Source organism: Grampus griseus, assembly GCF_964374135.1.
Source record: "Grampus griseus genome assembly, chromosome: 4".
Lineage (NCBI taxonomy): Eukaryota > Metazoa > Chordata > Mammalia > Artiodactyla > Delphinidae > Grampus > Grampus griseus.
The window spans coordinates 73238945-73253585 of NC_138997.1; the positions used below are offsets into that span (position 1 = coordinate 73238945).

Below are 14641 nucleotides of genomic sequence, written 5' to 3' on the forward strand. Positions count from 1 at the left end.
AAGAACCACCATAAACATTTTCCTGTTACACAGGGTATATAACAAGTTTAAGTAAACTTTTCATTCATTAATTTACAAGTATAATGGCATTTATTTTAAATGGTTCTTAAAAGTTTTCAGGTTGGCTTGGGAGAAAATTCAAGCAGGAAGGTGTCATTTCTTATGACTCATTAGTGAGACTAATTTTAACATGGAGGACAGTAAAAACTTCCAAAAGGGATGCGGGGAACTAATAAAACAGTGTACGATTCTTGATATTTTCTGTTTATCCATAAGAGAAAGATGCACATGATCAACTAAACAAATATTCATATTTGGTTTGAAAAAGTAATTAACTTTCCCTCTTGGATACTCTTATATAATAGTTTTTTGCTTGTTTTACGTATGCTACCTTTTTCTAACTAGATATCAATTCACAGCAAGTTAAAAAGTTCCAGGAAAATAGCAATTTTGAGTAAACTACAAATTTTACCCCCAAATAATCCACATATGAAATAACCAGGGCAGAGAGAATACATGATATATTCCATCCTCACAGAGATCAAGTCTGGAGGGCAATATGATTTGGGTTTGTGTTTTTAAAAAATCAACTGAGCTACTTATTATTACCAATTGTAGGCAACTGGTGGGAAGAGGGGGCAGATCTTACCATATCCAGAAATTAATAAAACACTTAAAAAAACAAATATAAATTTAATAATAAACATTATGGTCAGGTTGTTTATTAAGGAGGCAACCACACGTACAAGTTCGGCTATAGAAATGTTTTTGCAAATCAAACTTCATGTGATCTAAAAGGACCATGCATAATGTCAAAAATGGACACCTGTACATTCAATAAAAAGTTAAATATACATAGTCTAGATCATTCTAGAGTTATACAAACATCTGGGGACACATGTATCTAATTTCCTTTCAGAAAAACTTTTTTATAAAAGTGACGTACTGAGATAATAATTTTAAAAAGTATCTGACAATTATGAATGGTCCCCAGTATTACAAAATGTGATTTCCAGGGTATGAAAACCAAAAAAAGCCAACCCTTCAGAGAGCGTTTTATATTATACAAACAAGTTTTGTAGAAAAATGATCCAGCAAATGCTTGAGTTAAGAATATTTATATTTTTTCCAATTCTTTACACTTTTATTAACACACTTACAAAAAATAACATTCAAACACCGAGAAAATTAAATAACTTTGGAAGCAGAGCTCACAGCTTTCTGCTTACATATAAGTGACAATTCTGGGCTGTTGGCACAAAAAATAATCAACATTCATAAAACCCTTACTACTATATATCAAACATAAGTTAAAATCATAGGCACTAGTTTATCAAATCCACACTTCATCTGTAAGACTAACCACAGTGAATCCTTAGATTTTTCCCAAACAGAAAAATTGGCAATACACAAAGGCTTTCTAGTAAATAGGCAATTTTTCTCTTTAGGAAACTAAAAGCCAATAGTCTGTGGTAGTAGAACAGCAGGTAAAATAATACTTTACCCAACTCAGATCCAAATATGTTTTTAACAAGTGATGAAATATTTTAATTAAAAAAAAATAGACATTTTTTTTCTGATGCAGCCATTTAAAAACAAAGTTAAATAACCTGAATATTCCTTTTGAAACTGATAATCTAACTTAAAAATGTAATGGGTGTTTTGTAATAGGGTTAAAATTCCTTTTAATTAGTAGATTGCAGCATTTTTTTTTCCAATGTTGCACTGAAAACTGAGACCTATTTTCTTTTGTGTATATGTGGTTTCAAAAAGAGACAGTGGCTAGTTCTTTCTTTTACTTACTTAGATTTTTACATGCGATACCCCTCTACCCGAAACAGATGCTTTATCTTCCTCTGAAAAGCAACATTTTTAAGTTCATCATCATGTGGAATTCTGGCACCATCCTTTCCTGACCCATCCCCATCACCCTCAAATCCATGGATAAAATTTCTTCCTTGCATGAAACACCAAAATACATTAGCACTGGCATTTTGAATCTCCAGCTGTTTGTGCTAACTGAATAACTCCCTACTGGTCAAGCTAATAAAGACTACCATGGGGTCCATCATGGCAGAACAGGGGTCTTGGTTTTAAAAGTTTTATCATTCTCTCAACCTATCAACCTCAGTGCTATCCTGAATATAAGCTTCCCATTTCTCTCTCAATTTCTTTTGCCAACTTACAGAATGTGTTTGACTAATAGGAAATGAACTTATGTTCAAATATCTAAAATTCTTTAGTGACCCAGCTGCCAATATTTTAAAGCTGTTCAAATTAAATACTTAAAAACAGACTTCACCATGAAAAATGAGAAGCCTGCTGAAGAAGAAGTTTTAGTCTGGTAATAGTCGAATAAAAACCAAAATAAGTGATTTCCAAGATATACATAAGGGCCATCATAGAGCAAGTGTTTAACAGCTTAGAGTCATATGCAGTAGGTTTCATTTGTTACCAAAAAGGCAAAAAATTGATGTCAGGCAGAATCTAAAAGGGGCAGTATTTTCAAAGGATGTTTTGAAACAGTTAGTTTAAAGTGGATCGACTTAAGTAGGATTCAGTAGGCTATAATTTCCCACCACATAATAGGCTACTGTGTCAATTAATAGTAACAATACAACTGTCATTACCAGAGATTTTGTAAGGTAAGTGCATAGATTTCCCTCCCCGGTTTTATTGTATGGTTTTGTTCCAGGTTGTAAGCACTGAGGTGGTGTTATTTATATCAAGAATAAACACGCATACTACTTGCTCTTTCCCATCGTGGAAACCCGTTAATAAAAACAAGAACTCTTAGTTCTGTAACAGATGACAGCATGTGAAGAAGTTGGCTTCAATAGCAAAGGCTATCTTTCCTGAGCCAGGAGCTATAAAGTTTAGAAAGATTGTACAACTGATATTAAGCCCTTTTGGCAATCAAAACAAACACACAGAAGTCCGATGTGTCAATGCAACATGATGGATGCATGCTGTAACACTAACGTGTGGTGGTGATATGTGAGCTACACCCAAAACTTAAGATTAAACAAAATAATTTTTCTAATGAATCTGCAAAAATAACTTATAGGATTCTTCCAAATTTAGGTATCATGTTTTAAATCTCTAGCCCAGGTTTCTTCCCACCCTGCCCCCCCGCCATCTCAATCTAGTTTCCTGGAGAACTAGTGAAACACTAGTGAAACATTTTAGATAAGTAGTCAGAATATTACTTCTCATTAACACAAATATTTATTGATACTATTTATACAGTAAATTAGGTTGAATGTGAAGTTTTGGATAGCTTGAATTCACCAGTTTCTTGTGCACAAAGGTACTCTCTCATTTACAAATGGGCATTTCTCTTTGGCATCCATTAGTTTTTTGCCCAGATATTGGCCTCTGTCAAATATTAAAAAATCAACCTAGTTTCTATTAAACAAAACTAAAAGTGATTCCGTGGAGAGTGATTGTATGATTACCAAACACATCTGATGTTAAATGTCATTAAAGTGCTGCTTGATCATCTCTGTCAGTTTGTGCTAATTAAGACAGAGAGGGCTGGGATTTTATAAATCCCAAGAGTCTTATCTGAACAGTCTGCATATAAAAGTTGTCTCTTAGCCTGGTGAAGGGGTATCCATGAAGCTGTGGACTCTGCATTCTTGTCTTTGCTGGTCAATAACAGCCATCTTTCCAACTGTCATCTTTCATGCTACTGTAGGTTTTAGGAGCTGGCAAGGATCTGAAATAAAGCAATTTATAAAGTGATTTGCAAGTTTTAATGGAACATTACCATTTTATCTTCCATATATATTAATTACTTTGCAGGTGGCATCACGATCCAATGTTCTAGGGCACTGCTGAGATCAAAGCTCTAAACAGCTATCAGCGCAACCATCCCACACTCAACATGTCTACAACTTTCAAGTTTCACTGGGCATCAGGTGACTGCACTAACTTCTTTTTTGTTAACATAGCCACTTGAGTAAGAGAAAAGATTGTCTTGTCTTTTCCAACTGAATGGATCACCAAGCTTATTATTTACTTATTTATTTGAGGGGCAAATTAATGAATGTGATATTAGAGGTGTAGTGTCACCATCATGAGAGAGGCAGAATGGGACAGTGCTTAAAAGGACTCTGAAGTCAGACATACTTAGAACTGAAGGTCTTACTAGCTGAAGTCTTAGGTAAATTACTTAACCTCATTAAATTTTAATATTCTCCTCTGAAAAATAGGCATAATAACAGTACCTACATGTTTAAAGCTATTGTAAAAACTAAATAAGGTACAGATATGTTATTTAGCATAGTACGTAGCAAAAAGCTGTTATACTCTATTGAATTCAGAAATGTAATATGTTATCTTAGAATAAAAGAGGTACGGGTAATTCAGTTTCAATGCTTACAGCACAAAAGCACTTTTTTCATGCAAATAAATATTTCAAGTTTAATTATATTTGACACCTAAGTTTACTGATAGTGGTAAGCACATTTCTGAAAGGTAGATGAAGACTACAGATACATGGTTCCAAACCTGGCTAGGCTCAGAATCACCTGAAGGTTAAACAAACAAATTTAAAAACAGCATACCTACAGATTTTGGGCTTCATACCAGATCTACTCTCTGTGGGTAAAACTTAGGCCTCTATATTTACATAAATTCCACAGAAGATTCTGAATTGTAGTGAGGTTTGAAAACCACCCTCCTGGATTACATACTCAGACCTGATGGCTAGAAGTTTTATCTTAAATCTCATTCTAGGTTCTATTACGCTTTTAGTATCTTTATTGAATATCAATATATTCAAAATGAACAAATACCACATCCAAATGAAGTGGTTCTAACAATTTTTTCTAGAAGTTCACCAAGATACTTAGTCATGTTAGGCATCTGGGCAAATTTAACCTGTACCAAAGTGATATAATACCCCAATGTCCCAAGTGAGAATTTCTTAAGTAAGGAAAGTAATGTTTTATTCAAATTGTACTAAGATGCTAGTGGGAACCCACTAGGACTCTTGATCTTCACTATCAAATGCAGAGCTGAGGATAATTCCAGTCTACCCACTTCCCTATGCTCAAGAAGATCAAAGCAGGGCATTTGCCACTTACCTGCGAACAGGCTGTGCAAGTTTGCTGCGAGGCACTGGTATACCCCCAGCAGAAGGGGCACTGGGTCTGGGCAAGCCACTTCTCATCACAGTTGTCCCTGCAGGTCTGGTTAGAGTAGTGCTGTTGATATTGCTGGGAGGATTTGCTGGGACTGTGTTCTGAACCATGGGAGGCCCAGGTGAGGAGGTGGTTTGCATGAGTTGTGTTGTTTCTTGGCTACCAGGAGAACCAGAGCCATGGTTACTAAATGCTTTTACTGGTTGCCGGAGAGCCAAAGGAGATGGTGCTGCAGGGGAGCGGAATTTGCCTGGAGAAGGTACTGTAGAATGGCAAAGAAAAATCAATGTTTTCAGTGGAAACCAAGTGCAAGTGAAACCACTGCTTTATGACTGGGCACCAGTACATCTGTATTCATGAAAACTCACTCTACAGAAATGCAAGGAATAAAGAATATTTCTAGGGAGATAGATAGATAGATAGATCGATCACTGGTAGCTCTTAAATAACCAAGTCCTTACTCAGAGGATTGCAACTACCCTTGAAAACATGTTTTAACTAGATCAGCTAGGAATCTACAAAACCAGAAAAGGCACTGCAGCATTCTGTTTTACTGTGGAAACCAACCTGAGCCATATTCTAGAGGTGAAAAAAATGCTGACTACTAGACAGCTGACTGGAATTTGAAACACACTTTCCCCTCAAAGAAACATTCATGTAAACATGTATCAAGTATCTGGAGAGTGTACCTCCAAGTCCTGCATCATCCATAGTGTAACTTATAATTTAGAAACTAAACCTGCTTCTATTGTTGTGCTTCACCAAGTAGGGAAGTTATAAATCTAGTTAGGGGCATATCAAGAGGTATATGAAGTCACAGGATAAAGATGGTACATTTTGCTGGAATGTCAATTCTACTAAGTGGTTATTTAAAATATATGTTGAAAAAAATAATGATATATGAAAGAATTAAATGTACAATTTGCATTAATTTTTTTTTTTTTTTTTTGCGGTGCGCGGGCCTCTCACTGCTGTGGCCTCTCCCGTTGCGGAGCACAGGCTCCGGATGTGCAGGCTCAGCGGCCACGGCTCATGGGCCCAGCCGCTCCGCGGCATGTGGGATCTTCCTGGACCGGGGCACGAACCCGCGTCCCCTGCGTCGGCAGGCAGACTCTCAACCACTGTGCCACCAGGGAAGCCCTGCATTAATTTTTAAGTCAAAATAAGACTTCAAATAAATTTTATTCTTGTAGTGGTCCCTTAGCATTGTAAGTTCAGATGTCCTGGGGGACATTCATCCTTTCCTGTTTATCCTATTTGGATAAATCATCTCTGGAAGGTTTCTTCAAATGCCCATGAATGGCTATATACAATATAAATAAAAAATATTACCTTAACATGCTTTACCTAGCAAAGAACTCTGGGGTGAGGTTCAGAGTGAATTGGGCGGGGGGGAGAGGAAGGGAGGAGAGTGCAGGGGAGAAATGAATCAGAGTCACCATATTCTCTCTCAACCTCCATTAGTTTGCCAAGGATATGAGTAGAGGAAAGTTTGACTGTGTGTCAGAATCCGTAGAAACTTTAAAAAAAGGTTGGCAGGGTGAGGGGGGAGCCCAGGCACCACCCCTAGAGAATCTAGTCTGGAATGGAAATCAAGATATTTATTTTAAAACCACCATAGGCACTTCCAACCATGTTGACAAAAACAGGACAGGGCTTACCCAGTTAAGATACATAAGAACAGTTTTCAAATATTGGACAACAGGCAGTACGGGACTGTAATCCCTGAGAGAGGGAAAATAAATGTGGTGAGCTCTACTGGCACCCTGGCTTATTTTTTTTTTGGAGGGGGCTTGGATTATAGAGTGAGGAGGAGGATCCAGAGTAGATCAAAGTTATCTTGCTGACTTGAGAAGACTAAACTTGGAATCTGAGGGGAAGATTACCTTAGAGGAGGGAGGTGCTCCAGAAGACCTATATAACTCAGCTTAGAGGTCTGCTTGAACCTTTGCTGGAATATTGAGCTGTGCATGCACCAAGTGAAGCTCCATGACACTGGGCAAAGGAGGCCTGGAGCACTGTAAACTGAACAGTTTCCAAAGCTCATACAGGACTAGGAAACATCTGAGTTTCAACCAATTAGATCAGAGAATCCTTGTCAAACACCCAGGGCAATCAGGGGACACTCCAAAAGGAATAAACTAGTTCTAGAATAAAGCTACCCCAAATCCACTCAAACAAAACTTAAAAACAAGCCACTAAAACAGGGGTCAGCAAGCTACCACCATGGGAAAGTAAAATGCTTTTTTAAAAAAATTTTTATTAGAATATGGCAAAACTCATGTGTTTCTATATTGTCTATGGCTGCTTTCCAGCTACAAGAGTAGCTGAAAATTTACAACAGAGACCGTATCACCCACAATCCTAAAATATTTACTATTGGGCCCTTTAAGAAAACGTTTGCTGATCCCTGCTATAAAGGATTAAACTAACCCATAAAAAACTTACCTGTTTATCACAACAAAGTCTACACGATTTAAAATAAGGTAACAAAATCCAGCACAGAACATAAAACTTCACAATGTCCACTAACCAATAAAAAATTAGTAGACATATAAAGAAATAGTAAAATGATAACCAAAACTAGGATAAAAATTAGTCAAGAGAAACAGATTAAGAAGTCACAGGAATGACTGAATTACCACGCAAGTACTTTAAAAAGAACTATTACACATATGCTTAAGGATATAAAAAATATATATAAATATGAGGTAATAAAAGATTTTTTAAAGAGCTAGATAGAACTTTAAAAAAAAACATTTTTTCTATTATTATTGTTATTATTATTAGCCATGCCCTAAAGCTTGCAGGATCTTAGTTCCCGAACAGGGATTGAACCTGGGCCCCCTGCAGTGGAAGCATAGAGTTCTAACCACTGGACCGCCAGGGAATTCCCAATAGAACTTTTAAAGATGAAAAACTTATAATATATTCCAAGTGCTAAGTTCACTGGATGGGAATTAATAACAATTTAGATGTTGCAGAAGAAGAGGTAGCTGAAGACATAACAATAAGAATTATCTAAACTAAAGCATACAGAGAATAAAAAGACTCAAAAAAGAAATGAAAAAGACTCAAAAAAGAAATGATAAAGCCTTACTGATCTACACGTCAAAATCATGTGGTCTAATACATGCAACTGGAGTCCCAGATGAAAGGGGTTATAAGTGGGACAGAAAAGATTTGAAGAATGGCTGAAAATCTTCCAAATTTGATGATAACTATAAACTCAAGTATCTAAGTAGTTTAAAAAACAAACTTTTTTTTTTTTCTGACACAGACCTACTGGAGAATGGACTTGAGGATATGGGAAGGTGGAAGGGTAAGCTGCGACAAAGCGAAAGAGAGGCATGAACATATATACACTACCAAACGTAAGGTAGATAGCTAGTGGGAAGCAGCCGCAGAGCACAGGGAGATCAGCTCGGTGCTTTGTGACCGCCTGGAGGGGTGGGATAGGGAGGGTGGGAGGGAGGGAGACGCAAGAGGGAAGAGATATGGGAACATATGCATATGTATAACTGATTCACTTTGTTATAAAGCAGAAACTAACACACCATTGTAAAGCAATTATACTCTAATAAAGATGTAAAAAAAACAACAACTCAGACTTCGATCTAGAGTTCTATATCCAGCAAAATTATCATTCAAAACTAACATCAAAGTAAAGACTTTTAAAGACAAACAAAATCTGAGAATATTTGTTGCCAGCAAGTCTTTCACTAACAGAAATACTAAAGGAAGTTCTTCAGGCAGAAGGAAAATGATACCAAATGGTAACCCTGATCTGCATAAAGCAATGAACAGTGCCAGGAATGGTAAATATTTTGGGAAACATAAAAGATCTTTAATAAATCATTTTTAATTTCACTAAAAGATAACTCTGTAAAATAAAACTAATAAAAACATTCTCTGTGATTTAATATAATATATATAAAGAGAGTAAAAGTAAATGATAAATGTGGCACAAAAAATAGGAAGGAATGGAAATATACTGTTCTGAGGTTCTTACATTATAAGTGAAGTGGTATATTACTTGAAGATAACTGTAATAAGTTAAATATGTACACTGCACAATCTAAAGCAACCACTTAATAAAAAGAAAAAAAAAAGAGATAGAAAGTAAGCCAACCATGAAAATAAAATGTAATATATAAAAAGTACTCAGATATTCCAAAAGACTGAAAGCAAAGGAGAAAAGGAACAAAAATCTGAAGAGACAAAGAAAACAAGTTGTGAGACAGATTTTAAACCAACCATATTAATAACTGCATTAAACGTGAATAGTGATCACTCCAATTAAAAGGTAAATATTGCCAGTATGGACAAAAAAGCAAGAGCAACATGCTATCTAAAAGAAACACATTTTAGATATAAAGACACAGGTTAAAAGTAAAAAGACAGAAAAAGTTACCTTATACAAAACCGATTATGAAAAAGATGGAGTGCTTACAATATCAGAAAGCAATTACCATCAGAGATAGAGTTCATAAAGTTAAAGGGGTCGATTCAGCAAGAGGACATAAGAATACTAGCTATGTATACCCCAAAACAAATATACAAAACACATGAAACAGACATAACTGAAAGGAACTAAAAAAGTCCAGAATTAGTTAGATATTTCAACACTCCTTAGTAATAGATGAAACAAATAGGTAGAAAATCAGAAAGGACAAAGACATGACCAACACCATCAATCAAGCTGACCTGACATTTATAGAACACTCCATTCAATTGGACACAGCTCAAATGTCCATCAGCAGGCGAATAGGTAAACAAATTGTGGTATATCCATACAACAGAATACCACTCAGCAACAAAGAGGAGAAAACTGCTGATAAAACAAGGATGATTCTCAAAAATTTGGCAAATCTAACTTATGGTAACTAAGCACAAATCAGATATTTGCCTGAGGCTGGGAGAACTGACTGGGAGGAAGTACAAAAAAAACTTTGGGGGATGATGTAAATGTTCGATAACTTTACTGGGCTGGCTGCATGAATGTATGCTCTTGTAATTAAATTTGTGCATTTAAAATTCCACCTGAGTAAAGCTGATTAAAAAAAACAAAACTCCAGGACTTCCCTTGTGGTCTAGTGGTTAAGACTCTGTGCTTCCCCATGCTTCCACTGCAGTGGGTGCAGGTTCAATCCCTGGTTGGGGAAGTTCTGGATGCTGCAGGGTGCAGCCAAAAAAAAAAAACAAAAAAACCCCCCAAAACTCCATAAGGGGCTCTAAAGTAAGGCCATAATTGAGAATAATTATGAACCAATTGTATCTTGAATCAATTATATCCAACAAACTGTTACAGTCTCTTCTGGTAGAAAACTGAAGACAAGATGTCCACAGGATCCAAGTACCCTGAATTGCAAATTCCATGATCTTCACAGAAGTTTTTTTTTTTTTTTTTACCTTACATAATCCATCTTCCCCTTTCTATAGGTGTCTATGAAAGTGTTTTCTCAATTCTATTCCCTACAGTCCCACTTTTGTCTCTGCCCAAGTTGTTTCACTGTCTTCCTGGAAGCTCACTGAATAACTGAGACTCTATGTCTAAGTTATCCTCTAGCCATTATCTAAGGGTGGTGCCTAGACCTGCTCCTTCCAGTACCAACTCCAGAAAAGCCACCTTCAGTCCTAGTTTTTTTTACCATACTTGGCAGCCTTTTGACTGGGATTTTGTTTTGGTGGGGATGCAGGTTTCAGATAGGAGGCAAGAACAGTAAAGTTCAGAGGAGGATCACTGAGTTTCAAGGAGTATTTTGGAAAAGTCTGGAGAGCTGGGGATAGACAGAAATGAGGTCAGGTTAAGAGATTCACTAAGACATTGTGAACGACAATCTAGTAGGTGAGAGACGACCAAGGAGTCCTAGGCTTCTTTCTTATGGTGACTGATGCAGAGGGTATGGTGAAATTAGGCAGATCATCTTGATGAGGCTGACAGTGTTTCATTTCTTTCTTTCTTTTTTTTTTAACAGTATTTATTTGCTTGCGCCAGGTCTTAGTTGCAGCAGGCAGGCTCCTTAGTTGCGGCTCGTGGGCTCCTTAGTTGTGGCATGTGAACTCTTAGTTGCCACATGCATGTGGGATCTAGTTCCCTGACCAAGGATCGAACCCGGGCCCCCTGCATTGGGAGCACAGAGTCTTAACCACTGCGCCACCAGGGAAGTCCCTGAGAGTGCTTCATTTCTACATCACAGCTTTATAAATACTGGAATATATCTATAATGTTTGGAATGTCTCACCAAAGCTTATCTTGAAAATAGGCTTTGTGAAAGCCTTTTCCTCTGGAAAAGCTTCTGACCACCATTTTAACTATTAATAGTTATGCCAGGGAAATGGTTGTCTCCTGAAATTTTTTAAGAACGTGAATCTCAGACTTCCACTTGGAAAATGGAATAGATGAACTTTCCCCTATTTCTCCCAGTAAGTATAATTTAAGACCTTGGACACTGTATATAAAACAGACATAAGACTGAAACATGGAGAGAAGAAGAAACACTACCCAGGAACCTTGAGATCTGAGGGATGACATGGTAATGAGTTCCCAGGATTTTCTTTTGCCTCATATATCCCAGATTAAAGCTGAAGAAGGCAGCAACCCAAAAAGACCTTTGGGTATGACAGACCAAAAACAAATCTGCTCTCTCTAGCCAAAGGACTAGGAAGAAAACTTTTAGATAACTGCTCTGCTCCAGCCAAACACCACAGAAAAAACTGTGGCACTACTGTCACCAATGCCAACAAAGGCTAGTGGGGAGCCTGGACTTCTATCCTTTTGAGACTGAACAAGGCCTACAAACACCTTATCCAGGGAGGTAAGAGAGAAGGAAGTAATGAGGTGCTCTTTTCCCTCCTCTTGGGTTGGTGTCAGAGGAGGACTAATGGAGAGTCAGGACTTTCATGATTGCTCACTGGTAGTAAGACCACCCTCAACACAGTTTCAGTGGAGACCATATGGGGAGCCAAAATTTCTACCTCCACCCAGTCGGTCCCTCCCCATTGGGTGTCAACAGGAACTGAGTGGGGAACCTGGGCGTCTATTCCCATAGCAGTAATGAAATCCCCTGCCCCATATCCACCAAATGCCTGAGTGGTGTCAGAGAAAGACATACCCTTTCATAAAAGGGTAGGTTTAAATAAGATCTAGACTCTCATAATCTGAAAATGTCCAGATTTCAATTTTTAAAAAAATTCATCATACCAAGAACCAGGAAGATCTTAAACTAAATAAATAAATATAATCAAGAGATGTGAACACCAAGATGACAGAGACGTTAGAATTATTTGACAAAGATTTTAAAGTAGCTATCACATATAAGGAATCTAAAACAACAGTACTGAAGAACCTAGTGGCAGGGCAGTAATAAAGACACAGATGTAGAGAACAGACTTGAGAACACAGGGAGGGAAGGGGAAGCTGGGACGAAGTGAGAGAGTAGCACTGACAAATATACACTACCAAATGTAAAATAGGTGGCTAGTGGGAAGCTGCTGCATAGCACAGGGAGATCAGCTCGGTGCTTTGTGACCACCTAGAGGGGTGGGATAGGAAGGGTGGGAGGGAGGCTCAACAGGGAGGGGATATGGGGATACATGTATACATATAGCTGATTCACTTTGTTGTACAGCATAAACTAACATAACATTGTAAAGCAATTATACTCCAATAAAGATATTTAAAAAAAATAAAGTAGCTATCATAAAATTTTTTGAATGAGTAATTCTTAACACTTGAAATATGCAAAAATACAAAGTCTCAACAAATAAATAGAAGACACAGAGAATCGGGAATCAAATGTAAATTTTAAAACTTAAAAATGCATTAACCAAAATAAAAAACTCAGTGGATGAGCTCAGTAGCAGAATGGGGGCTGGGGGAACGCCAGTGAACTGGAAGATAGAACAAAAGAAATTACCCAATTTGAACATAGAAAAAATAGACTTAAAAAAAAAAAAGCCTCCCAATGAAATAGAAATACAAGTGAAAATAAACAAATAGGACCTAATCAAACTTACAAGCTTTTGTACAGCAAAGGAAACCATCAACAAAACAAAAAGACAGCCTACAGAATGGGAGAAAATATTTGCAGATGATGTGACTGACAAGGGCTTAATTTCCAAACTATACAAACAGCTCATACAGCTCAACAACAAAAAACAATTGAAACAACCCAATTGAAAAATGGGCAGAAGACCTAAATAGACATTTCTCCAAAGAAGACATACAGATGGCCAATAGGCACATGAAACGAAACTCAACATCGCTAATTATTAGAGAAATGCAAATCAAAACTACAATGAGGTACCACCTCACACTGGTCAGGGTCACAGGGTCATCATTAAAGAGTCCACAAATAACAAGTGCTGGAGAGGGTGTAGAGAAAAGGGAACCCTCCTACAGTATTTGTGGGAATGTAAGTTGGTGCAGCCACCTTGGAAAACAGTATGGAAGTTCCTCAAAAAACTAAAAATATATCTAGCATATGATCCAGCAATCCCACTCCTGGGCATATATCTGGATAAAACTACAATTCAAAAAGATACATGCACCCCTATATTTATAGCAGCACTATTCACAATAGCCAAGACATGGAAACAACCTGAATGTTCATCAACAAATGAATGGATAAACAAGATGTGTTAAATATATACAATGGAATACTACTCAGCTGTAAAAAAGAATGAAATAATGCCATTTTCAGCAACATGGATGGACTTAGAGATTATCATACTAAGTACGATAATATAACTAAGTATGATAAGTATGATTATCAGAAAGAGAAACACAAATACCATATGATATTACTTATATGTGGAATCTAAAATATGACACAAATGAACCTATTTACGAAACATTAACAGACTCACAGACATACAGAAAAGACTGTGGCTGCCAAGGGAGAGGGCAGTAGGGGAGGGATGGATTGGGAGTTCGGGATTAGCAGATGCAAACCATTATATCTAGAATGTATAAACAGCAAGGTCCTACTGTATAACACAAGGAACTACATTCAATATCCTGTGATAAACCATAATGAAGAAGAATTTTTAAAAGAATGTGTGTGTATATATATATAAGTGAATCACTCTGCTGTACAGCAGAAATTAACAAAACACTGTAAATCAACTACTTCAATAAAAAAAGAAAAAACTGAACAGAATTTTTGGGGACCTGTGGGACTACAAGAAAAGACCCACATTTTCTTGCCAATGGAGTACTGGGAGGAAAGGAGAAAGAGAGGACAAAAAGTACTGTGAGAAATAATGACTTCCCATATAAGAAAACTTCCCATATTTGTCAAAGGACATAAACCTGCAGATTCAAAAAAATAGGAGAACACCAACTAGGTAAATCCAAAGCAATCCATGCCAAGACACATCACAGTTATAAACTTCTGAAAATGAAACACAAGAAAAAACCTTGAAATCAGAGAAAGAAATAATACCTAACCTATAGGGGAAAATGAATTCTAACAACAGTGGATTTC

General features: G+C 37.0%; 1 protein-coding gene across 3 annotated transcripts in view; it reads right to left on the reverse strand.

The window, feature by feature from the left end:
• Positions 1 to 716: 716 nt before the first annotated feature.
• The window catches only part of SLAIN2 (SLAIN motif family member 2), an 80297-nt gene continuing 66372 nt past the window's right edge, over positions 717 to 14641 (reverse strand). For all 3 annotated transcript variants that reach the window (XM_082653683.1, XM_082653682.1, XM_082653681.1), the window contains 2 exons: positions 5094 to 5412; positions 717 to 3721 (listed from right to left, as the gene is read on the reverse strand). In XM_082653683.1, the coding sequence (XP_082509809.1) occupies positions 3655 to 3721; positions 5094 to 5412 (386 nt within the window). In that variant the 3' untranslated portion in view covers positions 717 to 3654. The remainder of the gene's footprint in view (positions 3722 to 5093; positions 5413 to 14641) is intronic.